This window comes from Salmo salar, chromosome ssa04 (genome assembly GCF_905237065.1).
Source record: "Salmo salar chromosome ssa04, Ssal_v3.1, whole genome shotgun sequence".
NCBI lineage: Eukaryota > Metazoa > Chordata > Actinopteri > Salmoniformes > Salmonidae > Salmo > Salmo salar.
This window is the reverse complement of record NC_059445.1, coordinates 28718734-28735823: the sequence shown is the minus strand read 5'-3', so window position 1 is coordinate 28735823 and position 17090 is coordinate 28718734. Positions and strand designations below refer to the sequence as shown.

At 40.9% G+C, this 17090-nt stretch overlaps 1 protein-coding gene across 2 annotated transcripts in view; it reads right to left on the bottom strand.

Moving 5' to 3' along the window:
* The window catches only part of usp53b (ubiquitin specific peptidase 53b), a 49579-nt gene that overhangs the window by 23617 nt on the left and 8872 nt on the right, over positions 1–17090 (bottom strand). For both annotated transcript variants that reach the window (XM_014195558.2, XM_014195559.2), the window contains exons 5-10: positions 16580–16714; positions 14259–14372; positions 13517–13599; positions 6797–6902; positions 2196–2342; positions 278–427 (exon numbers count right to left, since the gene is read on the bottom strand). In XM_014195558.2, coding sequence (XP_014051033.2) covers positions 278–427; positions 2196–2342; positions 6797–6902; positions 13517–13599; positions 14259–14372; positions 16580–16714 — 735 coding nt within the window. The remainder of the gene's footprint in view (positions 1–277; positions 428–2195; positions 2343–6796; positions 6903–13516; positions 13600–14258; positions 14373–16579; positions 16715–17090) is intronic.

Sequence of the window (17090 nt, the reverse complement as noted above, 5' to 3'; positions counted from 1 at the left end):
ATTGGATTGTGTCAATGTATCTGTATGCCTACACCAAATGAATGGAAAACACCTATTAAGATCTGGAAATGATTTGGTCCTTAACGTTCTGATTCATTTGATGTGGATGGATCTACTGAATTGATGGCCTCTCAACATAAGAGCACTTTTGAGGTTGTTTTCAAAGTTTTGACATGACTTCTGCAACATCTGCACAAATAGATAATCTATGAGATATTATAAGCATTTTTCTCAATTAATATGAAACAGACCCCAACACATTAATTTAAACACTCACCTCTTTCACGGTGGCGTCATCAAAGAAGACCCATTTTGAGGACTTGGTGTGATAAGCGAACGCAGAGTAATGTTTGCTGGAGAAACAAATCATTCCCACGAGACGTAACTCACTCCTTTTGGCATTCTCATCAGTGACCCGGTTGAACAGCTGAAATAAGAAATACATGAAAGATGGTATACACGAACAATACATACATATTATCAATTAGGATAGGAATCTTCAACCACTTAGTTAATACTCAAGCAACCCTAATACAGCTATCCAGTCTGGCTACTTTCCAGATGCCTGCCAGATCTCACAACACCTGGATAGGATTTAGTCAGACTGGAATGTGAACATAAACAGTGGACAATCATGTTGTCTCTTTGTGTGTGAGCCATTTCACATTTGGAGTGTGTTCAGACTTTTGTTCTTTGATCATACTTCACAATATGTGCCCCTAATAACTATGCATTTAAATGGTAGTTACAAAGGCAGGTACAGTGTACCGTAAATTCCGGACTATAAGCCGCAACTTTTTTCCCACGCTTTGAACCTCGCGGCTTAAATAATGACGCGGCTAATATATGGATTTTTCCCGCTTTCAAATGTTTTTCTCCAAAAAAACACATTCTGTGACGTGCTCAGTTTTTTGGCAGCATGAAGCTTTCATTAGACCAATGAAATTGCTGAACGGGTTAAGGTCAAACAGTGACGAGAGCGACAATGAAAACGATCCAATATCGGATGAAGCAATTCTGAGGCTATTCAACTCCGACACCGAAGGAGATGACTTCAGTGGTTTCAGTGCACAGGAGGAGGAAGATTGTGACCAATGACTTTCTTGGTAGGCTACTGTTTACTGCAAATTCTTTATTTTTTTGTTACAAGTCGTGTTTCGTTAAAGCCAATTTATTTTTGTTACAAGCCGTGTTTCGTTAAAGCCTATTTATTTTTGTTACAAGCCGTGTTTCGTTAAAGCCTATTTATTTTTGTTACAAGCCGTGTTTCGTTAAAGCCTATTTATTTTTGTTACAAGCTGTGTTTCGTTAAAGCCTGTGTAAAGTTAATTTGTTTCAATGTACCAGTAGGCACCTGCGGCTTATAGACATATGCGGCTTATTTATGTTCAAAATAAAATAAAAAATTAAATTCAGTGGGTGCGGCTTATATTCAAGTGCACTCAATAGTACGGAAATTACGGTAATTACAATTACATATTGCTACATACTACTAACAATTGTTATACCTGATTGTGGCATGAATTAATTCAAGGATTTACGAATAATATCAAGGTCACGTTTCACAATAAGTGTCCCTAATACCTACATACTGTAGGCAGGTGCAGTCAGTGTAATTATAGCGTTGGCACACATTGTAACATATAACTTACATCTGTTATACCTGTTATAACACCACACCTAAAGTTCCCCTATACACAGTAATAATAAAATAGTACCCGCAAAACACCAGTCTCAACGTCAACAGTGAAGAGGCGACTCCGTGATGCTGGCCTTCTAGGCAGAGTTCCTCTGTCCAGTGTCTGTGTTCTTTTAACCATCTTAATTAATCTTTTATTTTTATTGGCCAGTCTGAGATAGGGCTTTTTCTTTGCAACTCTGCCTAGAAGGCCAGCATTGAGACTGGTGTTTTGCGGGTACTATTTAATGAAAACGAAATCTGCCGTTTCCAGCTGCAATAGTCTTTTACAACATTAACAATATCTACACTGTATTTCTGATCAATTTGATGTTATTTTAAAGGACAAAAAATATGCTTTTCTTTCAAAAACAAGGACATTTCTAAGTGACCCCAAACTTTTGAACGGTAGTGTATATTGTTTTTATTATTAATTATTATTGTTATCTTATTCTGTATTATTATTATTGTTATTATTAAAATACATTTATTAATATTGTGTATTTTTAACTCTTACCCCCGAGAGGTTGAGATGTGGACCCAGTGACCTCACCACATCCTCTGTAAGGTCAGACTGCTCTGCGTCCCACACAAAGCCAATGGTGACGATCTCTGGGCAGTTCAGGAGAACCCGACGGATCTTGATGCTCTGGCCACAGTTGCTCTGCAAAGAAGATGAGAAACTATCATCCATGAGAGATAATTAAAAGCAGAAATCTATATATAAATCTATGTATTTTATTCGAGAAACCTTGTCAACTTTGCCATGAAACATGTTGCATCATATTGGATCATAAACTATAATATATACAGAACGATGGTAGCACTTTATAATAACTCCACGTAATAAAGCATTCATAATGGATTAGTAAATAGTTTAATAATTAATGAATCCCTACTCCCAAATTTGTAACCTACTAACTATTTATAAATAACTTCTAAATGATTTAATAATGATGCATAAGATGTTTAATAAACCATTTCATAATCGTTAATTAAGTCTTTTTGTGTGGCCTCATCTAAAGTGTGGGCTATATATACTTTATAAGTGTTTTGAGCGACCAGTGTCACAAGATATGCTATTGGTAGATATTCCAGCAGTCTCAAAATGGCCCCTAGAATTGATCAATGGTTAAACAATAAGCACACAACACAGAGGATCTTTAAGAAAATATATTGAAAATTACACTGCTGTAGTAGTGTGATGTGTACCTTTATACAAATGCTGAGAAAAATAACGAAAATGATAATATATGCACACACAGTGTTTTCGGAAAGTATTCAGACCCCTTGACGTTTTCCACATTTTGTTACGTTACAGCCTTATTCTCAAATGGATTAAATAGCAAAAAAAATCCTCAGCAATCTATACACAATACCTCCCAATGACAAAGCAAAAACAGTTTTTTAGAAATGTTTGCAAATGTATTTAAAAAAAATACTTAAATACCTTATTTACACAAGCATATATTCATGAGATTCGAAATTGAGCTCAGGTGCATCCTGTTTCCATTGATCATCCTTGAGATGTTTCCACAACTTAATTGTCGACCTGTGGTAAATTCAATTGATTGGAAATAATTTTGAAAGGCACACACCTGTCTATATAAGGTCCCACAGTTGACAGTGCATGTCTGAGCGAAAACCAAGCCATGAAGTCGAAGGAAAGGTCCGAGACAGGATTGTGTCAAGGCACAGGTCTGGGGAAGGGTACCAAAAAATGTCTGCAGGATTGAAGGTCCTCAAGAACACTGTGGCCTCCATCATTCTTCAATGGAATAAGTTTGGAACCACCAAGACTCTTCCTCTTCCAGGCCAAACTGAGCAATCTGGCGAGAAGGGCCTTGGTCAGGGAGGTGACCAAGAACCCGATGGTCACTCTGACAAAGCTCTAGAGTTCCTCTGTGGAGATTGAAGAACCTTCCAGAAGGACAACCATCTCTGCAGCACTCCACCAATCAGGCCTTTATGGTAGACTGGGCAGACGAAAACACCTCCTCAGTAAAAGGCACATGACAGCCCACTTGGAGTTTGCCAAAAGGCACCTAAAGGACTCTCAGACCATGAGAAACAAGATTCTCTGGTCTGATGAAACCAAGACTGAACTCTTTGGGCTGAATGCCAAGTGTCATGTCTGGAGGAAACCTAGCACCATCCCTACAGTGAAGCATTGTGGTGGCAGCATCATGCTGTGGGGCTGTTTTTCAGCGGCAGGGACTGGGTGCAAAGTACAGAGAGATCCTTGATGAAAACCTGCTCCAGATGGCTCAGGACTTCAGACTGGGGCGAAGGTTCACCTTCCAACAGGACAACAACCCTAAGCACACAACCAAGACAATGCAGGAGTGGCCTCGAGACAAGTCTCTGAATGTCCTTGAGTGGCCCAGTCAGAGCCCGGCTTGAACATCTCTGGAGAGACCTTGAAAATAGCTGTGCAGCAACACTCCCCATCCAATCTGCAGAGAAGAATGGGAGAAACTCCCCAAATACAGGTGTGCCAAGTTTGTAACGTCATACCCAAGAAGACTTGATGCTGTAGTCGGTGCCAAGGGTGCTTCAACAAAGTACTGAGTAAAGGGTCTGAATAGTTATGTAAATGTGATATTTCTGTTTTTAATTTTTTATAAATTAGCAAAAATGTCCTGTTTTTGCTTTTTCATTATGCGGTACTGTGTGTAGATTGATGATAAGAAAAATACAATTTAATCAATTTTAGAATAAAGCTGTAACGTAAGAAAATGTGAAAAAAGTCAAGATGTCTGAATACTTTCCGAAGGCACTGTACGTGTTTTTTTGGCAGTGATTTTTCTACCAAAACCAAAGTGTGGATTGCAGTCACTCCTTTAAACAGTCGAATCTCAGTTAACCCAGAACTAAAACCTTGCGTGTACGTGTTTGCGAAGTCTATCCTCGCAAAAGGAAACTCTACACCAAAGCCCCTGCTCTCCTTCCGCTAATTTCACTACACGCACGTTTAAGCAGTCAACGTTTAAGCACTGGATTCACCCAATCCTGGTACATCCAAATAATCAGTGACGAAAACCCAAACACTGAAACTACTCCTGCTCCTTGTCCTACGCAGTGCATACTTTTGCGAACAGATTCTTTGGTTTACGCACAGAATTTATCCTCATGAAAAGGGATACCTAGTGAAATGTGTCTGCCGCATTTAATCAAACCCCTCTGAATCAGAGAGATGAGGAGGGTTGCCTTAATTAATCAACATCCTCGGCGCCCAGGGAACAATGGGTTAACGGTGTTGCTCAAGGGCAGAACGACAGATTTTTACCTTGTCAGCTCGGGGATTCGATCCAGCAACCTTCGGTAACTGGCCGAACGCTTCAACCCGCCAGGCTATCTACCGCCCAGAGCAGTCCATATACTGCTTACGAGGTAAGGAAGCACATATCTGAATACATTATTTCGCTGAACTATCCCATTACGTTTAAAACCTTACTGCCTTTAAAAAGGCATGTAAAGGTGCTGCCAAACAAAGCCATGTGTGAAAATAGTCTGCGGTTAAAAGACTGAGGCACTGCAGGCATTTAAAGTTTATACATGTAACATTGCTAACTGCAAATCATACATGTAACATTTATACCTCAATCATATATCAGTAGTATTGAATAAATAAAAATCCACTAGTGAAAAATGGTTGTTGTGTGTAGGCTACATCTCCCTGTTTTATGATTTTTTGCGTTCGCGAGGTTGACAACATAAGCAAAACATTCCCATTACAACACTTTCTCAAGTCTTGGCATCAGATATTTGACAGTTTTGTGAATAAAATTGTCTATATATTTTCTTAAAGATACTGTATTGTGTGCTTATTGTTTAACCATTGATATGTTCTAGGGGCCATTTTGAGACCTTCAGTTGCATCAGATACTGCTGGAATGTCTACCAATGGCCATCTTTTTGTGAGAAATTACACTGGTAACTCAAAATATTTATTAAGTATTTTTAAAGTATAAATAGCCCACACTAGATGAGGCCATGCAAAAAGACTTAACTAATGAATAGAAAATGTTTTTTTAAGGACCTACATTAAACATATTTTAAATGGAGTAATGATTAATAAATTATGAATAAACTATTTACTAATCCTTTATAATTATTATTTACATGTTGTTAATTATTCTTAATGTTGTTAATATGAAAAATGTAAAACAACTTTCATTACAGAAAATACAAAAACACCTTTAATATCTAGCTTTAAGAATCCTGTGTGATATGATTTTTTTATCCAGGCACAGTAGAAAGGGTTAACGGAACAAAGCACTTGCACCAGAGCTGACGCACATTGAAGTGGTAGACCAGTGCTAGCCAATCGAGATGAGAGAGCAACAGTGGATAAGCCTTAACTGCTATTTATATCCCTAACACTAGTCTGGCAGCCTCTCCTTCAGGCCTGTTCCATCATAATGTCACACAGCAGAATACAGACAGTAGAAGTCAGCTCGATACGGGTTTGAATTAAATAATGTCTGGATCTGCATTCACTTGCTTTGGGATACTGCAGGTACAGTAGCTATAATATATTGTTCTGATGGTCATACTTTAAGGGTTCAGTTCAATAAAACTGTACTGTAGTATTTACAGAGTCGCATTTACCCTGAAGATGTTTCCCATTGTATTTTATATCACAGAATGTTTTTGATACTGATAGAATAGCTGGTAGAATCCATTCATCGCTAGATCCTTTACGTATTCAGAAGATGACAGTGATGTATAAACAAATAAGCATACTGAACATTGCTTCAGTAAGGGACTTTCACACAGTTCAGATAGCACAATGACCCTCCACAACATGACCTGACTAACAGTAATTGACTAACAAAGTGATTTGATTGGACAAGGAGTTCTGGATTTCATTTTTCTATACAATGGGTTTGAACTATTTTGGGCATAGATTACATTAAAAAATCCATTGGAGTCATGTACTGCTAGAAGCTGGGATGAGTTCCTCTAAATGACACATTGCAGTCACATTGTTCAGTACCAACTTTATGGCTGCATAGATAACAACATGGCCACATGTCTATCAAAAACAAATATATCACATTGGATATTAGACTTCAAACTATGGTTCACAATGAAAATGAGCAAGCAACATACCGGACAGTTCCGTAGGTCACCGATGGTGTTTGCCGCCTGCAGCAATTCCCCAAACATGTCCGACCGAAGCCTGTCGTTCTTCCCCAGCACGTGGCCCACCTGTTGGCTGGGACACAGAGGGGGCGGGATAATAGGGGTGTCTTTCTGCACTGTAAATCACATAAGCCAAAACTAACAGCAAGTGGAAGAGGAACAATGTATGTAGTGACCCTTAGCAGGCTAGTACGGTCACACTTTACATTAGTGCCTTTCTGCCCTTATTACTGTGTAATTATTTCTGTAAGTACAGTACAGTTACTGTAAAGTTACTACACTGTACTGACACACTGTACTTACACACAAGTTAAACAGTTATAATAGCATTGTAGTGTAAAGTCTTACCTTCCACTAGCACATTATGCAGTTGGAGTACTTTGGAACTAAAAGTTTAGTTGGACGACCTACTAGAGCAGTAGGTCTATTCTATAACTAGCTGTGCTTACACACCTGGTACAAGGCATTCACATAGGTTATTGCCTTATAGTTATCATAGAATGATGCCTATGCACTGTAATATCAAATGTTGTCAAGTCAAATCAAATGTTATTTGTCGCATGCTTCATAAAACAACAGGTGAAATGCTTACGTACAGGTTTTTCCCAACAATGCAGAGAAAAAAAAATAAAAATAACACAAGGAATACATACACAATGAGTAAGGATAACTTGCTCGACACTGAGTGTACACAACATTAGGAACACCTGCTCTTTTCATGACATAGACTGACCAGGTGAACCCAGGTGAAAGCTATGATCCCTTATTGCTATCACCTGTTAAATCCACTTCAATCAGTGTAGATGAAGGGGGAAGACAGGTTAAAGAATGATTTTAAGCCATAAGACAATTGAGACATGGATTGTATATGTGTGCCATTCAGAGAGTGAATGGGCAAGACAAAATATTTAAGTGCCTTTGAAAGTGGTATGGTAGTAGTTGCCAGGCGCATCCGTTTGAGTGGGTCAAGAACTGCAACGTTGCTGTTTTTTCTCACTCAATAGTTTCCCTTCTGTATCAAGAATGGTTCACCACCCAAAGGATATCCAGGCCAGCATCCCTGTGGAACGCATTCGACGCCTTGTAGTCCATGCCCTGACAAATTGAGGCTGTCGAAGTGCAGGGGTACGAGGTAATTGAAGTAGATACATTATATATACAAAAGTATGTGAACACCCCTTCAAATTACTGTATTCTGCTATTTCAGCCACACCTGTTGCTGACAGGTGTATAAAGTTGTGCACACAGCCATGCAATCTCCATAGACAAACATTGGCAGTAGAATGGCCTTACTGAAGAGCTCAGTGACTTTCAACATGGCACCGTCATAGGATGTCACCTTTCCAACAAGTCGCTTCGTCAAATTTCTGCCCTGCTAGAGATGCCCCGGTCAACTGTAGGTTCTGTTATTGTGAAGTAAAAATGTCTAGGAGCAACAACAGCTCAGCAGCAAAGTGTTAGGTCACACAAGTTCACAGAACGGGAACACCGAGTGCTGAAGTGCCTAGCGCGTAAAAATCGTCTGTCCTCGGTTGCAACACTCACTACACACAACTGTTCGTCGGGAGCTTCATGAAATGGGTTTCCATGGCAGAGCAGCCGCACACAAGCCTAAGATCACCATGCACAATGTCAAGCGTCAGCTGGAATGGTGTAAAGCGCGCCGTCATTGGACTCTGGAGCATTGGACATGTGTTCTTTGGAGTGATGAATCATGCTTCACCATCTGGAAGTCCGAAGGACAAATCTGGGTTTGGCGAACGCCAGGAAAATGCGACCTGCCCCAATGCATGGTGTCAATTGTAAAGTTTGGTGGAGGAGGAATAATGGTTGTGGCTGTTTTTCATGATTTGGGCTAGGCCCCTTAGATCCAGTGAAGGGAAATCTTAATGCTACAGCACACAATGACATTCTAATCTAGACGATTCTGTGCTTCCAACTTTGTGGCAAGAGTTTTGGGAAGGCCCTTTCCTGTTTCAGCATGACAATACCCCCCGTGCAAAAAGTGAGGTCCATACAGAAATGGTTTGTCGAGATCGGTGAGGAAGAACTTGACTGGCCTGCACTGACCCTGACCTCAACTCCATCGAACACCTTTGGGATGAATTGGAATGCAGACTGCAAGTAAGACCTAATCGCCCAACGTCAGTGCCCGACCTCACTAATGTTCTTGTGGCTGAATGGAAGCAAGTCCCCGCAGCAATGTTCCATCTAGTGGAAAGCCTTCCCAGAAGAGTGGAGGCTGTAGGGGGGACCAACTCCATATTAATGCCCATGATTTTGGAATGAGATGTTTGACGAGCAGGTGTCCACAAAGTGACTACGCATCAGGATATATTATAAACAGTAGCAGCAGCGTATGTGATGAGTCAAAATAGTTAGAAGAGTTAGTGCAAAGAGGGTCAATGCAGATAGCCCGGGTAGCTATTTGTTTAACTATTTAGTGGTCTTATGGCTTGTGGGTAAAAGTTGTTTACGGTCCTATTGGTTACAGACTGGGTGCATCGGTACCGCTTGCCGTGCTGTAGCAGAGAGAAAAGTCTATGGGTGGTTGGAATTTTTGTTAATTTGTAGGGCCTTCTGACATCGCCTGGTATAGACGTCCTGGATGGCAATACCATGCGTAGCACCTTGCGGTCGGATTCCAAGCAGTTGCCATACAAAGCGGTGATGTAGCCAGTGAAGATGCTCTCAATGGTGCAGCTGTAGAACTTTTTGAGGATCTGAGGGCCCATGCTAAATCTTTTCAGCCTCCTGAGGGGGAGGACTGTGTTGGTGTGTAAGGACCAAGTTAATTCCTTAGTGATTTGGACACCGAGGAACTTGAAGCTCTTGCAGCTCTCAAATGAGCTGATCATGTAGTCCACGATCAGCTCGTTTGTCTTGCTGATGTTGAGGGAGAGGTTGTTGTCCTGTCACCACACTGCCAGGTCACAGACCTCCTCTCTATAGGTGGTCTCATCGTCATCTGTGATCAGACCTACCATGGTGTTGTGGTTGAACAGCGAGTACAGCAGGGGACTGAACGCAATCGTGGGTGAACAGGGAGTGCAGCAGGGGTCTAAGCACTCACCCTTGAGGGGGCCTTTGTTAACCTGTTAGGGCTAGGGGGCAGTATTGACAAGGCTGGATAAAAAACATACCCGATTTAATCTGGTTACCACTCCTACCCAGTAACTAGAATATGCATATACTTATTACATATGGATAGAAAAGACCCTAAAGTTTCTAAAACTGTTTGAATGGTGTCTGTGAGTATAACAGAACTCAAATGGCAGGTCAAAACCTGAGAGATTCCTTTACAGGAAGTGGCCTGTCTGACCATTTCTTGAACTTCTTTTCCATCTCTATCTTTTACTAAGGATCTCTGCTCTAACGTGACACTTCCCACGTCGTCCATAGGCGCTCAGAGCCCGGGAAAAAACAGAATGTCGTCATTCCAGCCCCAGGCTGAAACACATTATCGCCTTTCTCAAGTGGCCGATCAAGGGACTCTGGGCTTATGCGCGTGACCCGACCGCCCCCGCCTTTGGGATTTTTTCCTCTGTTTGCCGAAAAGGAGATTCCCTGTCGGAATATTATCGCTTTTCTACGAGAAAAATGGCGTAAAAATGGATTTTAAACAGCGGTTGACATGCTTCGAAGTACGGTAATGGAATATTTAGAATTTTATTGTCACGAATTGCGCCATGCGCGCGACACTTCTTTACCATTTCGGATAGTGTCTGGAACGCACGAACAAAACGCCGCTATTCGGATATAACGATGGATTATTTTGGACCAAACCAACATTTGTTATTGAAGTAGCAGTCCTGGGTGTGCATTCTGACGAAGACAACAAAAGGTAATCAAACTTTTATAATAGTAAATATGATTATGGTGAGTGCTAAACTTGCCGGGTGTCTAAATAGCGAGCCCGTGATGCCTGGGCTATGTACTTAGAATATTGCAAAATGTGCTTTCACCAAAAGCTATTTTAAAATCGGACATATCGAGTGCATAGAGGAGGTCTGTATCTATAATTCTTAAAATAATTGTTATGCTTTTTGTGAACGTTTATCGTGAGTAATTTAGTAAAATGTTAGCGAATTCCCCGGAAGTTTGCGGGGGTATGCTAGTTCTGAACGTCACATGCTAATGTAAAAAGCTGGTTTTTGATATAAATATGAACTTGATTGAACAAAACATGCATGTATTGTATAACATAATGTCCTAGGGTTGTCATCTGATGAAGATCATCAAAGGTGAGTGCTGCATTTAGCTGTCTTCTGGGTTTTGGTGACATTATATGCTGGCTTGAAAAATGGGTGTCTGATTATTTCTGGCTTGGTACTCTGCTGACATAATCTAATGTTTTGCTTTCGTTGTAAAGCCTTTTTGAAATCGGACAGTGTGGTTAGATTAACGAGAGTCTTGTCTTTAAATAGCTGTAAAATAGTCATATGTTTGAGAAATTGAAGTAATAGGATTTTTAAGGTTTTGAAAATCGCGCCACAGGCTGCAAGTGGCTGTTACGTTACAAGCGTCCCACCTAGCCCATAGAGGTTAAGGGGTTGGTGTAGCAGATGTGTTGTTGCCTACCCTCACCACCTGGGAGAGGCCTGTCAGGAAGTCTAGGATCCAGTTGCAGAGGAAGGTGTTCAGTCCCAGGGTCCTAAGCTTAGTGATGAGCTTGGAGGGCACTAAGGTGTTGAACACTGAGCTGCAGTCAATAAATAGCATTCTCAAATAGATGTTCCTCTTTTCCAGGTGGGAGAGGGCAGTGTTGAATGCAATAAAGATTGCGTCATCTGTGGATTTGTTGGGGTGGTATGTGAATTGGGCTGGGTCCAGGGTGCCTGGGATGATGGTGTTGATATGAGCCATGACCAGCCTTTCAAAGCATTTCATGGCTACAGATGTGAGTGCTACGGCGGGATAGCCATTTAGACAGGTTACCTTGGCGTTCTTGGGCACAGGGAATATATGTCTGCTTGAAACATGAATTTATTACAGACTGGGTCAGGGAGAGGTTGATGTCAGTGAAAACACCAGCCAGCTGGTCAGAACATGCTCTGACTAAGCATCCTGGTAATCCATCTGGCCCCGCGACCTTGTAAATGTTAACCTGTTTAAAGGTTTTACTCACATCAGCTGCGGAGAGTGAGATCACACAGTTGTCCAGAACTACTTCTGCTCTCATGCATGGTTCAGTGTTGCTTGCCTAGCAGCGTGCATAGAAGGCATTTAGCTTGTCTGCTAGGCTTGTGTCACTGGGCAGCTCGAGGCTGGGTTTCCCTTTGTAATCTGTGATAATTTGCAAGCCTTGCTACATTCGACGAGTGTCAGGGCCAGCGTAGTAGGATTCGATATTAGTCCAGTATTGACGTTTTGCCTGTTTGATGGCTCCTAGAAGGTCTTAGTGGGATTTCTTATAAGCGTCCGGATTAGTATCTTGCTCCTTGAAAAGCAGCAGCTCTAGCCTTTTGATCAGTGAGGATGTTGCCCTTAATCCATGGCTTCTGGTTGGGATATGTACAGGCCACTGTGGGGACGATGTCTTCGAGGCAATAATTAATGAAGCCAGTGACTGATGTGGTAAACTCCTCAATGTTATCAGATGAATCCCGGAAGATATTCCAGTCTGTCCTAGCAAAACAGTTCTGTAGCTTAGCATTCACTTCATCAGACCACTTCCGTATTGAAAGCAGGAATCAGGAGGATAGAGTTATGGTCAGATTTGCCAAAGGGAGGGTGAAGGGAAACGCCTTGTACGGATTACTGTGTGTAGAGTAAAGTTGATCTAGAGTTGTGTTGCCTCTAGTTGCACGGGTGACATGATGGTAAAAATGAGTTAAAACAAAAAGTGCCCCCTCTGGATGAGCATTTTCTTGTTTGCTTATGGCCCTATACACCTCGTTGAGTGTGGTCATAGTGCCAGCATCAGTTTGTGGTGGTAAATAGACAGCTATGAAAAATCTAGATGATAACACTCTTGGTAAATAGTATGGTGTGCAGCTTATCATGAGGTATTCTAACTCAGGTGAGCAAAAATCTGACACTTTCTTAACATTAGAGATTGAGCACCAGCTGTTGTTAATAAAGAGACACACCCCTCCCCCTCTCATCTTACCCGAAGCTGCCGTCCGATCTTGATGGTGCATGGAAAAGCCAGCGAGGTGTATATTATCCAAGTTCTTGTTCAGTCACGACTTCGAGAAACATAGGATATTACGGTTCTTCAGGTTCCATTGATAGGATAGTCTCGAACGGAGCTAGTCCAGTTTGTTCTCTAGTGATTGTGCGTTCGCCTACAAAACAGAGGGCAATGACGTTCTAGATGCTCGCTGACATAGCCTAATCATGACTCTGCCTCGCTTGCCTCTCTTTCACCGCCTCTTCTCTTTCGAGTCCCGGCGATCAGGGCCTGGTTCGGGGTAAGCATAATGTCCAGAGTTGCCGACTCGTTGTAGTAGAAATCTTCATCCAAATCGAGGTTAGTGATCGCTGTTCTGATGTCCAGAAGCTGTTTTCGGTCACAGGAAATGATGGTGGAAATAAGTTAAGATCAGCGTAAAAAAACACAAAATATTAGGAGCCCGTAAGACGGCAGCTATCCACTGCAGCGCCATCTCACCAGAGAATCCAATTTTGGCTTAGAGCAAAGATTCAGTTCAGTTTGACAAGTTTCTTAGAGGAAGTACTTACCATAGGGCTGTGGTGGAGACATAATGCACAAGCTCTGTGAAAGGAAGGGGGTCCGAGGAGGCGCCACAACTACGACATACAAACTGCAGGGGGAGAAAAACAAGTTTCATGTCAAATTAAAATAACAGAATAACTATAGAGAAAGTTGAAATTGGAAATCCGATGATATGTGTATAGGCCTTATCAGATTGGCATTCGGGTTATCTATATACAGTATATTTCACAAAATCTAATTTATGCTTTTTTTAAATCTTCCATTAGCTGTGTATGTTTGCTGTGTGTATGCTTTTATTTATGCATGTATGTCTTTCTTAGGCGGCGTAAGAATTGCCCTTCGGGGACAATAAAGATATATTGAATTGACTTGGTTTTATATTATTTTTGTTGTTAGCGAGTATGTCACTATTGGGTAACACTTTACTTAAGGCATGCAGTTATCGTGTATTATTACTTGTTACAAGCATGTATAAGTCCTTATAAATGTTTTATAAAGGAACGTATAAAATGCTACGTCTTTTTATGTGGAAATATATCAACTGAAAATGGCTGAAAATAGCTGTTTCATTATAAGATGATAACACATTATGAACACTTCATAAATACTGATGGCAAGGCTTATAATGCATTATGAGCGTAACATAATGCATTATACCTATATCCCTTAAGTAGAGTGTTATCCAATAGTCTATGTCTCTCATTTTCCCTCTTCCCAATCAACAGTGGAATAAATACATCACATTACCTGTTCATAAAGTGTCATGGCAAACTTCTGGTGGGTAATGCAGGACTTGGATGTGCAGGCCTCAGTCGCTGTGTCAGAAACTATGTGCAGGTGAATTCTCTCCAGAATGTTCTCCTTGTGCACCAAGAATTAAACAAAATGAGGTCAGACATCTGAAGTCAGTTACTGTTAAGAGTTTTCCATTACATCCTTAGCATATGTAGTCCAAACTATCCTGATACACATATCTGTGAGTAAAAACATAACAGTGTACACTGAGTGTACAAAACGTTAAGAACACCTTCCTAATATTGAGTTGCACTTTGTAGTCCATGTCTCAATTCGTCAGAGCATGGACTATAAGGTGTCAAAAGCATTCCACAGGGATGATGGTCCATGTTGACTCCAATTCTATCCACAGTTGTATCAAGTTAGCTGGATGTCCTTTGGGTGGTGGACCATTCTTGATACACACGGCAAACTGTTGAGCGTGAAAAACCTAGCAGTGTTGCAGTTATTGACACACTCAAACCGGTGCGCCTGGCACCTACTATCATAGACCATTCAAAGGCACTTCAATCTTTTGTCTTGGCCAATCACCCTCTGAATGGGACACATCTGTCCATAATGAAGCGTTGCTCTGCCTTCTAAACAATACTATCCACAAGGCAGGTCCTACAGGCCATAGTTTTGTCGCACCTGGACTACTGTTCAGTCGTGTGGTCAGGTGCCACAAAGAGGGAAAATTACAATTGGCTCAGAACAGGGCAGCACGGCTGGCCCTTAAATGTACACGGGGAGCTAACATTAATGATATGCATGTCAATCTCTCATGGCTCAAAGTGGAGGAGAGATTGACTTCATCACTACTTGTTTTTGTAAGAGGTGTTGACAAGCTGAATGCACCGAGCTGTTTAAACTACTACAGTAGCACAAAGCTCGGACACCCATGCATACCTCACAAGAGCTGTCTTCACAATCCCCAAGCCCAGAACAGACTATGGGAGGTGCACAGTACTACATAGAGCCATGACTACATGGAACTATATTCCACATCAGGTAACTGATGCAAGCAGTAGAATCAGATTTTTTTTTAAAGATAAAAAAACATCTTATGGAACAGAGGGTACTGTGAAGAGACACACACACACATAGCTACAGACACACGCAAACGCACACAGGCACTAGCACACGCACTCCACACACACGTACATTGTAATATTGTTGTATGGTGGTATTATACATTTTGTATTGTAGATATGTAGTGGTGGTATAATGTTATATGATGTACTGTTTTATCTATGTGTAATGTAAGTGCTGTAATGTGTTTGGACCCCAGGAAGACCCCTTTGCAACAGCTAATGGGGATTCCTAATAAAAACAAATGCAAATACATACACAATCCATGTCCCAATTGTCTCAAGGCTTCTTTAACCTGTCTCCTCCCCTTTATCTACACTGATTGAAGTGGTGACATCAATAAGGGATCATAGTTTTCACCTGGTCAGTCTATGTCATGGAAAGAGCAGGTTTTCCTAATGTTTGGTACACTCAGTGTATATTAAATAATTTATCTCGCACTATCCATTTAAAATGATTGTTCACTGATATATTATGTTGAATTTTAATGACTATCAATGGCCATGCTAATGTTAGCCGAAAAAGCTTACATGTAAAGTAAGCATTCAGAAATATTAAACAAGTACTTTAATCCTGATTCAGTGGTGAACTATTAATGTACTGTGCAATAATTCACATTTCAACTATGTAATCAATGAAACAATGTTAACTGAGTTTACCAAAAATAAACTCAACTGCTCAAAATTCGAAACTTATTTTTTGCAGCATAGAAGAAATGTAATCTTGTCATACCCTGCGTCTTCCTGACTTCCCTTTTGGTTGAATAGGGTTGTTATGGTCTTCAGCTAAGATGGTGCCATTGGACGGCTCTGGGAGAATCCTTAAATATCTCAGTTGGAGGTATAACCTTGTCTGTGCTAAGCAGAAAATACCCTCTGACCTCCTAGCTTCTGTTCCTTTAGCTCAGTGTTTCCCAAACCTCTCCTTAAAGTACCCCCAGCCGTTTCCACTTATTTGATTTATTCCAGAACTATCACAGCTGACTTAACTGGTTAAGTGACTAGTTGAATCAGATGTATTTGTACTGGAATACATACAGTAGGCTGGGTTAGGGTTGCAAAATTACTTTTGGGAAAGTTACTGGAATTTAGCAAATTTAAGAGGTACCAAAGGAGAGTTTTGGGAAACTACTTTAGTTCAATAAAAAAGGCTGATATGACATTGCGATCGCTAAAAAAGAAAGCGCTACAGTTCTGACTTACAAAGCACTCTGCAGCGTCGTCCATGTGGCCTAGTTGGAAGCGTTGCTCGTCCTTAAAGGTTTCGGCAAGGGCGTGGCGCAGGCTATCTGAAGGCAACGCTCGCTCTCGGCTCTCCTGGAACTGGCTGAAAATACTCTGCAGGGGGAAAATGCATCGTAGAGAATTACTTAGCACTGTAAGTTGCCTTATTTATCAAGTCACTAAGGGCCGGTTTCCTGGACCCAGAAAGAATGTTCAATGCAGTCCAGGATTAGTCTTAATTCTAGGTCTGGAACACTGCCCACTAGGCACAGACGTCAATTTAACATCTATTTCATGTTGGATAAACGTTATTTTATTGAAATGACGTGGAAACAATATTGATTCAACCAGTGTGTTCCCAGTGGGTGGGTTTAAAATATCTACAAATATCAATGGCTATTTTTGTTTAAATAGAAACTAAATAACTATTCTACATTTTAATGATAGGTATGGTGAACTTGGACATCTTGTGATCTCTTGAATAAGTCAT